We start from the raw sequence: 18,579 nt of genomic DNA on the forward strand, positions 1-18,579 counted from the left end.
TACCCTTGGCTTTGATCCCAGTCCAGTTAATTTTTCCTTTTCCATTATGTAGAAGAATTTCATGTTTTCACATGTTGAAGTGTCTCTACAACTGAAATTTAGCTGCTGGTAGTCTACCTTTGTGGGCCTGGGGAGTTTCCTAAAAATGTTTGCAGAACACAGGAATGGCCTGTGTGTAAAGCAGAGATGTAGACGTGACAGCTTTCTCTCAATGTGATTCCCCCTGTTCTTCCCATTGCCAAAAGCCCCTGCCCCCTGCCACTCTAGCAACTTCCCTGCCAGCTACTCCCCTTTAGTTTGATACCTAAGACACACATCTACCACGTACCCATCCATCCACCACACTAATTATGTCTTCATTGGATTGCTATCATTTGAATGTATTCTCTGGAAAGCATGTGTTGGAAATTGAATCCCCAATGCAATAGTGTTAGGAAGTGGGGCCTAATGTGAGGTGATTAGGCCAAGAGGGTGAAGTGAATGAATTAATACCATTATCATGGTAGTGGGTTCATTATCAAGAGTGTGAGCTCCTTATAAAAGGACAAGTTCAGCCTTCTCTTGCTCTCTCTCTCTCGCCATGTGATGCCTTTCATCATGTTATGATGCAGGAAGAAGACCCTCACCAGATGCCAACCCCTTGATCTTGGATTTCCTAGCCTCCAGAAATGTGAGTCAAATAAAAATCTGTTCATTCTAAATTACCCAGTCTATGGCACTGTGTTATAGCAGTGCAAAACAGACTAAGACATGGGTCTAGTGAATGGAGTCTCATCAAAGTATGTTCGATTAATTCAAAGTGTTGGAGATGGGAAAAGGAGGAGCAAGAAGGAAAGGCATTGAAAGACAGAGGTTGCAGGCAGGAGAGAATGAGTTCTTTCCAAATGTTTATGCTGCAGACAGTGAGAAAGAGAAGGAATCACTTACTCCTTCAGTCTCAGGTCTCAGGTCACCAAGTGTGAGCATCTTGCTATGCTGCCTTTGATTTTAGAGTTTAAAGATAGCTATTTCTCATACAACTTGGTCTCTGAATGTAAGCTAACAGCTTCATCTGGTGCTCAGCCAAAGAAACAATAATCTGTCTTCTAGTATATCATGGAGGAAAAGGGGCTACACTAGAAATTTAGAGAAAAAATATAATGGTGTCCAATGTTGGGCTTCTCTGAATAATTTTAAGATTAGTTTTGGCTGAACCCACTTATCTTAAACCCTTATGTGACACCAGTATGCTGGGAAGTAGTAACTAAAGTAGACAAGAACTTCATGTCCAGAATCAAATAATTTGGGTTCATAGTATAGCTCCATCATCTACCAGATGAAGGACCCCAGGCAAGCTTTTGTCTCAGTTTTCTTGTCATTAAAATGTAAATAATAGTACTACCCCATATGTATATTTGTAAGAATTTACTGAGATAACAGGCGAGAACATTTAGCTCAGTGCTTAAATGTATAACTATTAACTGCTATTATTCTTTTAAATGTGATTTCTTTTTCTAAAATGAAGTCTTCAATAAATCAATTACTTATTAAACTTGAAATGTTTCTGTGGTCTTCCAATTTAGGTAATGTTTAATATTGTCAAACAAATTGGTCTATGATAAATGATACACAAGTATCCTTTTTCCTGAGAAAGAAAACATTATCATCCCTGTGTATACATTTTATAATGCATCAATTTTGGTATATATAGTTGACTTTTTAATCTTTATTATTTTCTTTCATGGCTTTTGATAGATCTTGCAGTTTGTTCATAACAATAAGAGATTTAATGTAAGAATTCTACTCAATGTACAGACATTCAAAATATATTTAAAAGTATTAAAGTTAACCAAAATAGGATAAAATGTTATAGTTACAATACCGTTTTCAATATGAATTAAGTTTTTGGGGGAAGAACATATTTAGTTTCTCATTGAAAAATAGACTTCATGTTGCTAAATTTTTCCCATATAGACTTGGTCCAATAATTCCCAGTCATATTGTGCATAATACACTCAACAGCTGCTCTGTGAAAACACATACCTATGAGCCTTCGTTGGGGTGGGAGCTGGACAGCTGTCTGGTCTGCAAATCTGCACAGAATCATGTGTTCCTAAAAGAAAAAGCAATAGAATGTGGGTTTATTTTTATCTTCTGCTTCAAAGTTATAAAAACAACCACCAAAAAAACTAACTCATTTTTCTGGAGTTCAACATTGTTTAATTGAATAAAGTACTGCACAAATAGTATTTTTGAAAAAAGTAAACTTTCAGAAGATGCTACTTAATAATTTCTTCCCTTCAAGTACACTGTATTTTTTTGTTTTGTTTTGAGACAGTCTCACCGTCGCCCAGGCTGGAGTGCAGTGGTGTGATCTCAGCTCACTGCAACCTTTGCCTACCAGACTCCCAGTGGTTCTCATGCCTCAGCCTCCGTGTAGTTGGGACTATAGGCACATGGCACCACATCCAGCTAATTTTTTGTATTATTATTATTTTTCTTTTTTAGTAGAGACGGGGTTTCACCATGTTGGCCAGGCTGGTCTCGAACTCCTGGCCTCAGGTGATCCGCCCGCCTTGGCCTTCCAAAGTCCTGTAATTAACAGGCGTGAGCCACCATGCCCAGCCGGCCCAGATTTAGTTCTTAAGAATAGAGGCACAGAAAATTCTCAGGGTCATTTTGCCCAGTTGCTTTTAGCTGAAATATAAAAATATAGTTACATTTTGCTATTATAATGTGTTAAATTAAAAGACCAAAAATTCACTTATATTTTTCTTTTATAAAATTTATTTGCAACTCTGGAATGTGGTTCCAGGCAGTGGCTTTTCTTTTCTTTTCTTTTTTTTTTTTTTGAGATGGAGTTTTGCTCTGTTGCCCAGGCTTGAGTCCAGTGCTGCAATCTTGGCTCAATGCAACCTCCATCTCCTGGATTCAAGCAATTCTCCTGCCCCAACCTCCTGAGTAGCTGGCACTATAGGTGCACGCCACCATGCTGGCTAATTTTTGTATTTATTTATTTATTTATTTATTTATTTATTTATTTTTGTATTGGCCAGGCTGGTTTCGAACTCCTGACCTTGTGATCTGCCCACCTTGCCTCCCAAAATGCTGGGATTACAGGCATGAGGCACTGCACCTGGCCTGCTAAGTGGCTTTTCATTCTATCAGAGGAAAAGGAAGCAATGCAGATCTCTGTGTGGTTTCTGTAGTTTTCTGGGATATCCAGCAGGGTGGTAGGGAGTTCTTGACTTGTCCTGACTCTTCCCTTTACTCAGTCCTTTTAGAGGAGAGAAACCTGAATCTCTTTCTCTCACTCCAAAAGGCTGCAGAAATGTATCCCTTTCTGCTTTAAGACAAACTGTAAAGACAGCCTGAGGTAAGCACCTGATTATTACTTCTGCTTAACAATCTTAGGAAAGAGTGCATTAATGAAAAAGAAAAGAAGGCTTTAAAATCAGTTGATGATTTTGCACAGTACTCTTAAATCTGCATGTAGCCAAAAGTGAGTGATTAGGCAGAGTCGAAATGAAGCAATGATCCCACAACAACTGTTCATTCAGAACAGCTGTTGTTTCTAAGTGTGTACATAATCTCACCTGTCAGCTTAGCAAACAGGTTAAACTCAGATTCATCATTTGTTCCTTTAGTATTCTGTACATAAAATTTGAACCCTCCATTTTTAATAAGTGAAATGACTGTGGCAATGTTGGTTTTTAAAAAGGGATATCTTTGTCTCAACTTGTATGCTTTAAAAAAAATTAATGCTAACTATAAAATTTCATGACAATGGGTGAGAAACTAATAAAATGGTTTCAATTAATAACTTGAACTCCCCACAAACTAACAGGCATCAATGAAGGGAGAGAAGGATAATTCAGAATTACATGACTTGAAGAAACAGTGTGCACTTTGTCCTCATGGTGTTTGTAAATTAAGATTCATTTTATATAACGGTAATGTCAAGGCAATCGCAATCTCAGATAAGATTCAGTTCTCTTGTACTGGTAAGTCTCACCATATTTTATTGGAATTATTTGTGTGTATGTTCTCTTTGGTCAAAATCAAGTTCTGAAAGGGCAAGGCACATGGTAGGTACTCAGGAAAGGTTGCTGTCTAAATTGAACTATAGAGAAAAACACTTCCTAAGTGAGTCTCAAGGTACTTTGGCACAAAGTTCTGAGGCCTTCAAAAGGCCAAGCAGCTTTTGGGGGTGTTGGAGAAAGAGTAAAAAGGTTATGACTGGTGTACTGGAGAGTTTCTGCTTTCTGAAAGACTGTGTGTGCCCCGCCCCTACTGTAGAAATTTTATATTCTTTTCTAGTCAGGAGACCATTAGCAGCCTATCTCTTCACCACCCTTGATTTTTTCCATACATCCTCTCATTGTTTGGTTTAACTAGTATCACTCAAGGAGGGATTAGAAACAGGGGTTTAGTTTTTGTTTTCCCAAGTTCTTTTTTCTTTTCTTTCCTTTTCCTTTCTTTTCCTCTCCTCTTCCCTCTCCTCTCCTCTTCCCTCTCCTTTCCTCTCCTCTTCCTATCCTCTCCTCTCCTCTCCCCTCCCCTCCTCTCCCCTCCCCTCTCCTCTCCTCTCCACTCCTCTCTCTTTATTGAGACAGAGTGTCACTCTGTCACCCGGGCTGGAGTGGGAGTGCAATGGCACAATCTCAGCTCACTGCAACCTCTGCCTCCTGGTCTCAAGCAATTCTCGTGCCTCAGCCTCCTGAGTAGTTGAGATTACAGGTGTGTGTCACCATGCCCAGCTAATTTTTGTATTTTTAGTAGAGACGGGGTTTCACCATGTTGGTCAGGCTGGTCTTGAATTCTGTTCTCAAGTGATCTGCCTGCCTTGGCCTCCCAAAGTGCTGGGATTACAGGTGTGAGCCACCGCACCTGGCCTGTTTTCCTAATTTATTTTCTACTTTATTGGCATAGCCTTGTGAGAGAAAGGTGAGATGTTCTGAATGCTATGCAAACAAAGTTTCTTGGGTCCTAATGTTTCCTCCAAAATCATATATTTCCTAAAATATGTAAAGTTTTAATCCAGTAGGTGAAGGCCAGCAATGTTGTGGTTTTGGCTGAAAGCATGAACACTAAAGGTTCTCACCCTCCATATCTGTGCATATTTGTACAGTGTGCGGGGTTGGTAGGAAGGGAGGAAGGTGTGAGTAGCACGTGAGGTGGTAAGAGACAGAGTTGGAAGTGGGCATTTGAGTTATAAAGCAGGAATGAAGGAGATACAGCTGCTGAGGTGGTAACAATGAACATTTTTAGGTCACTATACCTCAGTATATTTCAACTATTTGATGGAAGAGAAAGTTAAAGTCCTAAAATATAGGGGCTGATATGTAAAATGAGTCTCTTTTTAGTGAGTCCGTGCAAAAAGTGGCATTAACTAAGAATCCAAATGAATTTATCAACTTCTAATGGAATTATTTATATATTTTTCTCAAATATTATCATTTCTTAAATTATATTATATCATGCTATTGACCAGTTAATTGGATAGTGGTGATGTTTAGGAAGCTAGAAACTGTTTTGATCAGATTGGTGACTAAAAACTGTATGTGTTCTGACTACTTTTGGAAGACAACTCTCTGTGGGTCTCTTGTGTTTCTTCATGTTTTACAAGCAGAGACACTGACTGTCGTTGTTCCAGATCAGTAGTCAGCAAGGTTTGTGGCCCACAGGCCAAGTCTAGCCTATGACCAGTTTTTGTGTGGCTTGTGAGTTAAAGTTTTTATATTTTTAAAGAGTTGTAAACCAAGAACAACAAAAACAATAAGAATGTCAAGGACAGTGAAGAGGAATACTTGGAGATTTGTTGTGGCCAGCATAGTCTAAAATATTTACTATCTGACCTTTTACAACAGAATTTTCCTCTGTTATAGATTATCTTTTCAAGCACATTTGCAGAGTAAACAGCCTTGGACAATATATAGTATCTCCCCTTGGAATAAAAGGGCAGGTGTTACCTGGCCCATTTGCTTCTGCCCTGTGGGAATTGGGTGGCAGAGAGTCAGTGTGAAAACAATGGTATTGTGGCTACCACTACTGCCATGAGCAACAAACTGTCCTTTGTCTCTGACTTAGGGGTCTCATATCTTCTGCCAGCATCCACTGGCAGGCTAACTTGTTAGACTGCGAGTAGAGTTAAAATGTCAGACCCTTCACAAATCTTGTTACCTACTTGAAGAGTTAATCTGGATTTGCAAAAGAAAGAGAAAAAGAAACCCACAGTAGACATTCATGAGTTATTCAATTATAACTACAGATTATTTACTCCACTAGAAATATGAGAGGGAAAAATATAAAGGATAAAAAGTGTATTAGGATGACATCTTTTTAAGGTTACCTTGTATGATAAAGTTTTCTTGAATTGCTCACTGAAACAGAAAAAAAAAAAGAATTAGTCATCATTCTAAGTATTAAGAGTAAAATAATCTTGAAGAAACTAAATTATATAAATAGTCTTTGTATGTAAAAAGTATAAAATGCTATGGTAAAGTAAAAACTATGCCAGTTTGAAATGCTTTTATAAAAAGATAGAAAAGCATATCATCAATATGTTATCAATTTTAAGAAATCTGTTCCACAGATTGTTTACAATGTTAGAGAAGCACTTTTTTTGTCTCTACACCTCATGGGAACACTAAGATCCAGGTGTTTTAACATGTGGCACAGCCAACTGATCAGGAGCGGACTGCCATTGAAAAGATACTTTATTACTCACAGTTCCCCAAGAAGAGGGGGCACGCCATGTGATGAAGGGCCACATGGGGAAACACCAGTATAGGTCAGGAGGCAGAGGTTTCCATGGGAAGAAAAAGGTGAGGTAAGCAGGTTTGAGAGTGCCTAGTTTGAACAATATCAGTGAACTCAGGCATAGCGCTGTTCCTACTTGTTTGATATCTGGCCCTAGGGTAGTAGGACGAGGGGATAGTGGTCTGGAAGTAGTAAGAGTTTAATAAAGGAGGTAGTTGTGGGGTAAGGGCTCTGGGTTGGTTGGTTTACTTATGCAAGGTATGCTTGTTCATAAGACCTTTACTATCTCTAGGAATTGGCTAGCCCTGGGAGGAACAGTCTCTCCAGGATCAGCAAATAATAAAACATCAGAAAATTTTAAAAGGTGTGATTAATACATCAGGAAATCACTGTTGTCATAGCTAATAAAGATAAACATATTCCATAAACATTGTCTTTTATTAATGCTATAGCCTTCACTCTTAAGTCATTCAAAAACATTAACTTATACATTTGATACTAAATTTATTAGTGTCAATTAGTTTGTTTGAAATGAGTACTTCTTTCCACATACTGTAGAAACAGTATGCTATTTATAAATTCCCAACTCTATTTTTGGTGATTGAGATAGGTCTTATTCACAAAGAAACTTCCTAAAGAGATCAGTTCAAAGGACAAGGGAGGACAAATGTCAGTAAATCTACATAGGTGTGAAAAAGACGGGAAGTGGTAGTAACATACTGTAAAGGTCACCAAACGTTGAGGTCAAGCCTAGGCACTGTGGTGACCTGGCCAGATGTGCGTGCACTCAAGGTGGTGCTGACATGCCAGCCCCCACCCCCGCCTCAGCCGCCTCTAGACTTTGGGTGCTGATGAGCATGAGAGGGAGGCCAAGGGGGGACTGAGGGCAGCTTGACATGGGCCTGTAGGCACCCCTTGGCACAAACAGCCTGGGTGCCATGGGCGCCATGGATGGTAGGTTGACGGCAACAGGAGGCAGACAGGCTCCTAGGTAGAAAGGGGCAAGTCCCTGGTGAAGCCCCACCATCAACTGAGGAATGGCCCGAAGCTTGGGGCCCAGGCTGCCAGCTCTGTGGACCAAAGTGAGAACTTACAGTGCTTTTTCCAGGCCCACCCATGGCCACCTATGGACTAATCAGCATGCACTTCCTTCCCTCTGGAGTCCATAAAAACCCCAGACTCTGCCAGACTTGGGCAGACAATGGATGACCTGCCTGCAGAAAGAAGCTACCCACTCTGGATCTCTTCTCTGCTGAGGGTTGCAGAGATGAGGAGAGGAGAGGAGGGGAGGGGAGGGGAGGGGAGGGGACCTGCCTGCAGAGAACAGCTCCCTACTGTGGGTCTCCTTCCATCTGAGAGCTGAGTAGACATTGGGATGATCTGCCTATGGAGAGAAGCTACCCTCTGTGGGTCTCCTCTCGGCTGAGAGCTGAGCAGACATTGGGATGACTGTCTGTGGAGAGGATCTACCCACTTTGTATCTCCTGAGAGCTGTACTGTTGCTCAATAAAGCACCTCTTTGCCTTGCTCATCCTCCAATTGTCTGTGTACCTCATTCTTCCTGGATTTGGGACAAGAGCTCAGGAACTGCCAAATGGCAGGACTAAGAGTTGTAACACAAACAGGGCTGACATGCCCCCTTGCCCCCAAATATACCCACTCGCCATGTTGCAAGCATGAGGAGAGAAGAGAGGAGAGAAGAGATGTGGCCCTTCAGGGAACCCAGACATAGAAGCTCCCTGAGCCAGGGCTGTGACACCCTCTGAGGGGCTCTGCGGCTCCTGGCATTTCCAAGCTTCTGGTTGCCACCGTGTTCCCTAGTGCTCACAGTGGAAGCTGCTTTCAGTACACCTGGTCCGGCTGCAGCCTCACAGGGAACCAGCACCCATGCTGGTGCCTGGAGATGCCTGCCCCACAGCAGCCAGCATGCCTGGCTGTGTGAAGTGGCCGGACCCTGTGCTTGCTCATTCATGTACCCCTCACCACTCTGTACCTGACTCATCTTTGGCAGGTGTGGGATCTGGGCTGGTAGTGCAAGCCAAGAGCAGCCTTCCAGGCTGAGTGAGCGGAATGAGCCCAGTGGGCCCAAGCAAAACTCAGGCAAAGGCGCCACCAACCACAGAGGTTCCAGCTGGCAAAGCAATGCCCTAAGAATCCTGTGACATTACTACCATTATTAGCAACAGTTCATATTTATTGAGTACTTATTATTGCCACTTCTAAAGGCTTTACACATATCATTAAATTTTCACAAAAACCTTGAGGTAGTTATTATCATAACCCTCATTTTGTAGACGAGAAAACTAAGGTAAAAAAAGTTTAAGTAATTTGCCTTATAAAATGATAAGGAGCTAGTATTTTCCCCCAGGCACTATACTTCCAGGTCCTAAACACTTTACTGTACTTGACTGCCTCTCATAGATATTACGGTTATAGTTTTAAATTTATTCAGAAATACAGAGAGAAGTGCTAAAGCCGATAGACTTCTAGTTGCCTGACTCCTGGATAGCCTTGCTTCTAAATTTCAGCAAAAACTGGATCCAAGGGAAAAATCAGGGACAAACATAAAGGAGTTCTTCTCTTCCTTATACAATTTATAAACAAAATTTGACATTGTGAAAAGAGGAAATGAGCTCCAAATGAAGTCATTGCAACTTTATATCAAACAAGTTTTGTGTCCTGGCTTATACCCGTGTTGGTGTCTTAGGAAGAACACTAAATTTCTCACCTTTTTGGAAAATTAAACTTTGAGGTGTTCTGAATGAAACCATAACAGCAAGGGCATGTGACGAAGGAAGCCCGTGTTTTGATACAGTGCTCAATCACCATGTCTGTTGCCACTCCACAAGCATGCAATGCTACCTAGAAAATAAAAACAGGCCTTAGCACTAAGTTCCCTCTTAACTCACAGTGCGATTTTCATGCCTTTTAAATAGTTCTCATTTGGCCATACCAAAGGACTACTTAGCTACACATATAAATTAATTACGAAAACTAAGCAAGTTTGAAAGGTTACACATGGAATATTGCAAATAAAGCACAGGATTCATTCAATGGAAAATCTGATGCAATTTTAGTGTGGAAAAATTAACACAAGTGGATATCTAAACTATAGCATCATTCCGGGAACACTGGATTCGAAACGAGAATTTCGAGTCTATTACTCTGGTTGGCTGTGTAACCCTGAGCCACTTAAAATTTAGCTTCTTTGGGCCTTAAATTCTTCAACTATAAATGATGGTTAACAATACTGACATATCACAATGCTGTTGTAAAAATTAAATAAAAATGTATTTGAAAACACTTCCTCAAATGCCACGTTAATATAATCCAATCAGGGCTGTATTAAAACTAATTGAGTCATATCATGTCATGTCTTTTAAGATGTTTTCACATAATAACAATCCTTAACATTGAATGATGAGTTACAGGAACTATTTTCAATGAGTTTATTTTAAAAGGATTGAATGAAATTATGAATTAGAATAATAAGTGGGGCTTCTATAACTCATAAAAATAACTCAAAATGATTTTTAAGTGTTTTTAAAACACATATCCTTAAGTATATCTATACTTACTACAATCTTACTACAAATGAGATAATTATGAAAATTCTTAGGCCAAATAAAGCCTAAATAGGACTCTGAATGAAAATCAGACGTAGGGATTCTAAAAGATGAATAACCTTTACTGGATTTTGGCAAAACAAACAAACAAAAAACACCAACACCAAAAAACCCCTCACATCTCCATTTCATTCTGAACAGACATAAATTGTAATAAATTATAATCTTCCCTCACCAACTTCAGGGTAGGGAGGGGCCCTTAGGGTAAAGAGGAGATTTTCTGTAAATTTTAGAAAGTAATGTTTTTTTTTTTTTTTTTTTGAGCTAGAGTTTTGCTCTTGTTGCCCAGGCTGGAGTGCGATGGCACAATCTCAGCTCACCGCAACCTCTGCCTCCCAGGTTCAAACGATTCTTCTGCCTCAGCCTCCCGAGTAGCTGGGATTGCAGCATGTGCCACCACGCCTGGCTAATTTTGTATTTTTAGTAGAGATGGGGTTCCACCATGTTGGTCAGGCTGGTCTTGAACTCCCGACCTCAGCCTCCCAAAGTGCCGGGATTACAGCGTGAGCCACCACACTCAGCGAACGTAAAATATTATAAGCCAGATGCCTCCTTTGAACTGGAAAGCTAAAAACAATACTCTATCAGGAAGAGGAAAGCAAGATCTCTGTTCTTTTTTATTTATTTATCTATTTATTTATTATTATACTCTAAGTTCTAGGGTACGTGTGCACAACGTGCAGGTTTGTTACATATGTATACATGTGCCATGTTGGTGTGCTGCACCCATTGATCTCTGTTCTTAATTGTCCTCCTGAATTCCTCCTCCTCCTTCTAGACTTACATGAGCCACATAGAAGTCAACAATCTCCATGTTGCTGTCATCCCACCTTTCCTGTTTCACTCTGAAAACAGCCTAGGAAGGCTGGTATCCAGTAAAGGCACCAACAACTACAGGGAATTGGGAAAGTAAATAATCTTGATTTCTCATATGCTCCTTTTAGTCAGCTTTTTCGAGTAAAAAACAGGTTAATCCTTATTTTCATGACTAGTTGGAGAAAAATTTCATAGTAAAAATTATAGACACATCTTCCCCTGGAAGGAAAGCAAACTGACATTTACTGAGTGTTTATGTGCTGGCATTATGCTATGTGGGGTGATGGCACTCAGAACTATGCTCACAACATCCCTGAAAGACTTTATTATCTCCAGTTTAGATGTGAGGAAATGAAGTCTTGGGAAATTAAGAACTTGCCCACAACAAAACAGCTACTGAGGGGCAGGAGACTGACCTCAAAGCCTGACCCCATGCATCAGACAGCTTCTCTACAAAACCCTGTTCAGGCTCCAAGCAAAAAGGAGTTTATTTACTTTTAAAAGTCTCTCTTTACTTAGGTTCACATTCCTTTCACTACATGCAAAAAAGTGAGTTTATTTCCTTCATTTAAAGAAAATAAGTAACTTGAATAAGTATTTACCCAATAGTTTATAGATAATGTAGTAATTGTCTACTCATAAAAGGTTTTACTGCATCACATACTCCTAGTTTTCACTGTTATCAAATGAAACTCAGAAATAACAGGCAAATAATGAAGAGAGATATAGAACAAAAAAACCATTTGCTATGGAAATTTATCATACAATAAAGGTGGTATTTCAAACCAGAGAGAAAAGGTGGACTTTTTTAAAATAAGTAATGTTTGGTTAACCAGATAGCCATATAAAAAACTAAAAATTAGATCTTTTCCTGTCATCACACATGGGAAATAAATTTTGAATGCATAAGAGATTTAAAATGCAATAAATATGAGTAAATTCCTGCACAACCAAGGGGAATGGGATGTAATTCCTAACTAAGCTAAAAATCTACGTGCAATAAGGGGTAAGGTTAATAAATCTGACAAGATAAAATTTATTTTTATTTATTTATTTTTGAGATGCAGTTTTGCTCTTGTCACCCAGGCTGGAGTGCAATGGTGTGATCTCGACTCCGTGCAACCTCTGCCTCCCGAGTTCAAGCAATTCTCCTGCCTCAGCCTCCCAAGTAGCTGGGATTACAGGTGCCTGCCACCACACCCAGCTATTTTTTGTATTTTTAGTAGAGACTAGCAGAAAACCAAACCATAAGTAAAAAGACAAATGACAAAGTAGGGAAAAGACTGACAAAACACAAGCAAAGATTTATATCCTTAATATATAACACACTTCTAAAAAGAAAGAAAAAGCCCAATAAAGTGAGAGTAAAATGAGCAAGAGATGTGAACACACATACAAAAACAAGCAAATAGTCCTTAAACAAAAACTGGTCAATATTGCTCCAAGTAAGAGAAATAACTGTTAATTTTTTTTTTAACAAAGAGCCAAAATTTAAACTCAATCTGACTTCAAATCAAACTTCTTTTTTTAGTTCTCTATGCTCTATTTACTCTTTTCTTTAGATATGGGAAGTAAACAGGAAGTCACTGACTGGACTTCTAGACCCCGCTCCCACATTAACTTGTTAGGTGACTCTTGTTTTCTGGTAGCCTCAAATTCTCCATCTGTAAAAGCAGAAGGTTGAACTGAATGATCTCTGAACTTGCCCCAGCCCAATCATTCTCTCTTGGCGTTGCTTTTCGAAGAAGGATTCTTAACTATAGATACCTTAGACAGAGAAGCAGGCTAGTCCCACCTGTGTACTCTTGTTCCCCTCTTTTAAAACTTTCATACAACAATATTATAGGTAATCAGCTTTAAAATTCAAATAATAGGTAATTGCTAAAAGGTAAGCAATTATATTAAAAGCCCCTTTTTTGTACACACTGCCACACCCCTGAAAGAAAATCAGTCAATGCTGTTCAATTCATTGGTTTACTTCCTGAAAATCTGTTTTTCTATATGATGAATGTATATTGATATCTCTTGATTTGTAAATATTAGACATTATTTATTATCTTTCTACTAGGAGAAAAGAGCTTTTGGCTTTTTATGCACATTTATACACTATCTTCCCTTTTCCCATCTTTTCTCATGGCTTTGTATATACTGTTCACGGCTGAGGGAAGAGTGCTGGATATCTGCTTGTTTTTTTAACATTCAAGTCGTTCCCTGCCCAAAAGCTCTGTAAAGTGCTCTACAATATAATTTCCCACTGTTTGAAAACTTTCAAATAATTGGTCAGCTCCATTTTTCTTTCCTAGAGACATCTTTCCTGGGCTTTCTGATGTTTTACTAAAATAGGGACTCAATGCTTTCTAGGCCTGTTGCCCAGCTCTTGCCCTAAGACTTCCGTCTCCCGTGATGCTAAAAAATTTTCTCTTGTATTGGATACCACTTAATCCTTTTTCTCATTTACTTTCTATTTTAATGAAGCACATTATCTAGTAGCTTGCTGAAAAGGGGTACGTACAATTTCCATTTTATTGAGACCTTGACTGTCGAATTTTTCTTTATTTTACTTTTTTACTAGATTGATGGATTAGCTAGGTATAGAATTTGAGATTAGAAATTTTCTATTGGAATTTTCGAGGTGCTGTTTCACTGTCATCGAGCCTTCCACACTACTATTAAGAAGTGTGATAGCATTTGGATTATAAATTATTGTATATCACTATTTTTTTTTCCCTCTGTGGAAACAGTTGGGAAAATCTGTTCACCCTTGGTGTTCTGAAATTTCACAATGTACCTTGGCTTAGGCTATTCTGTAAGTTAACTTTATCAAGAGAAACGCATTCTTAATTATTAACACATTTTCCTATATTTTCTTTGAGGTATTCCTCCCCACCATTTACCAGTTTTCTTTTTCTGGTCCTGCTATTACTGAGGTATTTGATTCCTGGACTGAATCTCTAATTAAAAAATTTGCTTCTTTCCAGTTTCATTTTTTCTTCTTTTTTTTTTTTTTTCAAGTGGTATGCTATATTTCTTTTAAAAAATACATTATCTCTTAATTTTTAATTTGTTTTCAATTTTGGCTAACATACTTTTATTTTTCAAGACATCCTTTCTTTTTCTCTGATCATTCACTCTTTTTCTAGTATATCCTTATTTCACTAATGTATTATCTTCTCTTGTCTCTCCTTGACTAAGACCCTTTATCATGTTTGTTGCTTTGGTCTTGATATGGTTTGACTATGTCCCCACCCAAATCTCATCTTGAATTGTAGCTCCCATATTTCCCACGTGTCATGGAAGGGACCCAGTGGGAGGTAACTGAATGATGGGGGTGGATCTTTCCCATGCTGTTCTCATGATAGTGAATAAATCTCATGAAATCTGATGGTTTTATAAAGGGGAGCTCCCCCGCACATGCACTTGTCTGCTGCCATGTAAGAAATGACTTTGCTCTTCATTCGCCTTCCTCTATGATTGTGAGGCCCCCCTAGCCATGTAGAACTGTGAATCAATTAAACCTCTTTCCTTTATAAATTACTCAGTCTTGGGTATGTCTTTATTAGCAGTGTGTGAACAGACTAATACAGGTCTCTATCTTCCATTTTGGAAGTTTTCCATGTTTGGTATTCCTTTAGCTGTTCATATTAAAGAATAAACCACTAAAAAGTTGATTGGAAGTTCTGAATGAAAGCGTAAGGCTTTGAAAACTGGTGGGCTTCACTAGTGACTGGGTGATCAAAAAGCCTGGACGGGTGCCTTTTTTTTTTTTTTAAATTATAGCTGCAGTATCTGTAGTTCTTTTCTCTGGGGACAGTTCTGCTTCTACAGAGGGGAATCTTTTAATCCTGATGATTGTGGAAATGATCCTGTTTCTGTGGTTCTGGAATTAGAAGGCAGATGGGTAGGGAAGAGATCTATCCGTCAGTATGCAGATTCTCCTTTAATTCTTATTCTTGGTATGGCACATCACCGTTGCCCTTCTCTATGCCTATCTCTATACTTGGTGCCTCTCTGGTCAGTTTCTTCATAGAATAAACTTCCTGTCTCTCTTAGTAGCTGGGGAGAGGTAGTTTCTTGTTTACACAAGATGAGAGCAGGAATCTTGTCTCTAAATAATATTTTTAATTAAACATGATTTCAGTCCCTCCCTATTCATTTCCTCTGAGGTTTCACATGTCCTGAATTCCTAAACTTTTCTGGGATTCTGTGGGAGCAAAGTGGTTTGCGTCCTGACAGCCTTCTTGCCACTCCATCTGGCATGCATTTCAACTTTATCTTCCTTCTCCTCTACTCAATAGCTTACCATTTTTCTTCAATCTGCTTTTCACCTTCTTACTTCATATTGTAATTCAAGTTATAGAATGTTGAATATAGCTACATCATAGATAGAGTTTGATTTTTCTGATTCTTGTTCTTATTTAGGGATCTGAAAGTTTTCGGGGAGAAGTGGGGTTGAAATACCTCTATCTGCTATTTTCATCTCAGAAGTCCCCTATTTTGCCTTAATGATTTTTAGAAAGCGTGCCTGCAGGATATATAATTTCTCAAGGTCCTTATCTTTTAAAACAAGGATTATATAATTACTCATCAAAAATGTTACGAAGTGCAGTCTATAATTGCATGCTTCTTTTAATTGTACACTAACATACCTACATGAATAGAAATGAGCTTATAATTAAGTAGTCAGCACTTATGAGTCATAAACAATAATTAAAAATTATGTTGTGGGCAAAACAGCAAAAAGCAAATACCAATAACTAGAAAATAAAACTGTTTTTTGAGATTTTCATATACATGTTGATGAATAGAAAGGATTCACCAATACTGTTAGAAATCAGTACCTTATCATCTGGTTGAAATGACTGTTTGTTATTGTTGAAATTTTCCAACTAAACATGTTGGTGGCAGGCTGTTTAGCCTTCATACAGTTTTTGTTTTTAATGCAAAATGAGCATTTTTCCATAGTCATGGCCCTTTATGTAATACTATTTGCAAATAAATATTTGTAATATTGTTTGAGAGCATGGGTATTAATACACATATTATAAAACTTAATAATTTAAAAAGACTTAGTTGTTTCTAAGTCTTAAAATTCCTTCATTAAAATCTTGTTTATACTATTAATTTTTTTATCTAAAGAAAAATCGTAAATGAAAAAAAAAAGCATTTACTAAGCAAAGATAAATGCTAACTAAGCCCTTACTGAAATATCACAAAACCATGAATTTATGCAGTTTTAATGCATTTCTAATATCTGGTTATTCTGGTTTCTTCTCTAGCTACACTCTTTTTTAAATTTGTGTGTGTGTATTTTACTGAACAGCCACACTATTTTTACTGGAATGCATTTAACACAGGAGTTAGAACCTCTGATGCATTTAGTCTGATTTACCTAGTGACAATACCTCAATTACTCTCCTAGACAAATTATTTTCTTCAGAGTGAATCTACTTTTAATTTAACCTTCTAAGCAATTTTAATCCATTTTCTATACACCTTGACAAGGGTAATTATGAAAGGAAAAAAGTCATTATAGATGTATTACGAAATGTAGAGAAAAATTTCACTTCCAAAGAGAGAGATACATTTTTAGTTGGCGTTAGTAAATTATACACTTGGAAGTTACAAGAATATACTAGAGTGATTTCGTATCTGTAAGTCATGAAGGGCCAAGAGACAGATGGACCAGACATAGGCTGGAAGTTCCATGCTTTGTGAGGTAAATAAATGTGTAGCAGTCGACATTTACTTGCTACCATTCTGTCTGGTGTACTAGTAATACCTGGACTGGTTTAATGGCTTGTTTCATGGGAGAAGCTCTAAACTTTACCTCAACATTTATGTAAAGTTAAAGCTGCACAGGTATATTTTTAATTTGAATTTTCTAGATTACATGTCTACATTTTCCTGAATTTCCTTATTAATAGCCAGGCTTATACAGACAGAAGTAAACTGTAGATCGTGTCTACAAAGGACCAATAGCATACTTTTTAGGTTGAAAAAAAATTACAATAAACCCCCAAATTTGCAGTAGTCAATATTTAAGAAGTAAACTTCACTGGGTAAAAATCAGAAATACTATAAAAGGTCTGAATTACTTAAGTTGATAAAAGTTCTACCTAGACAACCCCATGTTTATATGAACATATGTAATTAGAAAGGATGTCAGTAAGAACCTTCCTGGAAAGTGGTTTGGCAAATGCATCAAAATTCTTAAAGGATGCACAAAATATCCATAATAGTAATAATTGCATTATAACAATGAGAAAATAAAAGTATGATTAAAAAGGTAAAAGACTGTATTCAGTCAATGCAGGATCTATGTAGTATGGTCTTAACAATGTTCATATATGTGTAAAATATGCATTTATATGTGTGCATAAATATATAAACACTAAAGATTTTTGATAGTATTTATCACTTGATAATAGGCATATAGGTTATTTCTTCTTTATATTATTATATATTTTTCTGTATTACTATCAAAATGTATATTCCTATCAAAATCAGAAAAAAATTATTTAAAGCAAATAGAAATAGCAGCAACACTAACATGTTCATAAAACTCAAATTCTACAAGAAAGAATAAAACCCTGGGGTTTAATGCTCAGGCAGAAATACATATCTTAGGGATTTTTCATAATATCAAATAATAACAATTGGATCCAAAGGTTTAGAAACACGATCAATATACTTTCTCTCTTGGAATCTGAAAATACATGTAAATATAAAATCTTAGCTACAAAACATCACAAGGCAATGCTTGTATTTAGAGATTACTAACAAGTTATTTTTCTTTTCTTTTCTTCTTTTTTCTTTTCCTTCATTGTCTTCTAGAAATGCAGAATAAACCAAGGCAAGTCATGTTCATCAGAATCAATTACTCAATTATTAACCAGTTTTAAGCACCTGCTACTGGGGATTCTGTAGTGAAGAAAATAAAGTTCTGGTCTGATAGAGGAGCCAATGTTATCTCTATTATATAATGACGAAGTGCTATGAATAAAATAATATTCATTAGTATGCTATATTTCATAGATAATATAAGTATACAAAATTATAGATTTATTTGTTTAGCAAATAACACAAAGTTATCTTTATTATTTACTCTAAGGCATGTAATTTTTCTTATTTAGCTAATTAAAGAAATTGAAATTACTTGATTACTTACTCCAATATTAAACATCCCAGTAAAATATTCCATATTTGCTTGAATGAACCAAATGTTGCTTAAACCCAGTTCATCACTTCTCTTCTTAGCACGAATTAATGATAATTCCTTGTTTTCTATTAATGTAACCTAGATTTTACCCAGAAAACAATAGTATATTTAGTAACATAACTCAGACATTAGGCAAAGCATTATTACTATATTTCATAGCTTTAATAATGTAGAACA

The 18,579-nt window shown here is 37.5% G+C and overlaps 1 protein-coding gene across 6 annotated transcripts in view; it reads right to left on the reverse strand.

Moving 5' to 3' along the window:
• LOC105486302 (glutathione S-transferase C-terminal domain containing) overlaps positions 1 to 18,579 on the reverse strand; it is a 130,570-nt gene that overhangs the window by 1,652 nt on the left and 110,339 nt on the right. For all 6 annotated transcript variants that reach the window (XM_011749128.2, XM_011749129.2, XM_011749133.3 and 3 more), the window contains exons 8-11: positions 18,352 to 18,480; positions 9,470 to 9,603; positions 6,332 to 6,362; positions 2,023 to 2,092 (exon numbers count right to left, since the gene is read on the reverse strand). In XM_011749128.2, the coding sequence (XP_011747430.2) occupies positions 2,023 to 2,092; positions 6,332 to 6,362; positions 9,470 to 9,603; positions 18,352 to 18,480 (364 nt within the window). The remainder of the gene's footprint in view (positions 1 to 2,022; positions 2,093 to 6,331; positions 6,363 to 9,469; positions 9,604 to 18,351; positions 18,481 to 18,579) is intronic.

Source organism: Macaca nemestrina, chromosome 3 (genome assembly GCF_043159975.1).
Source record: "Macaca nemestrina isolate mMacNem1 chromosome 3, mMacNem.hap1, whole genome shotgun sequence".
In the NCBI taxonomy this organism is placed as follows: domain Eukaryota; kingdom Metazoa; phylum Chordata; class Mammalia; order Primates; family Cercopithecidae; genus Macaca; species Macaca nemestrina.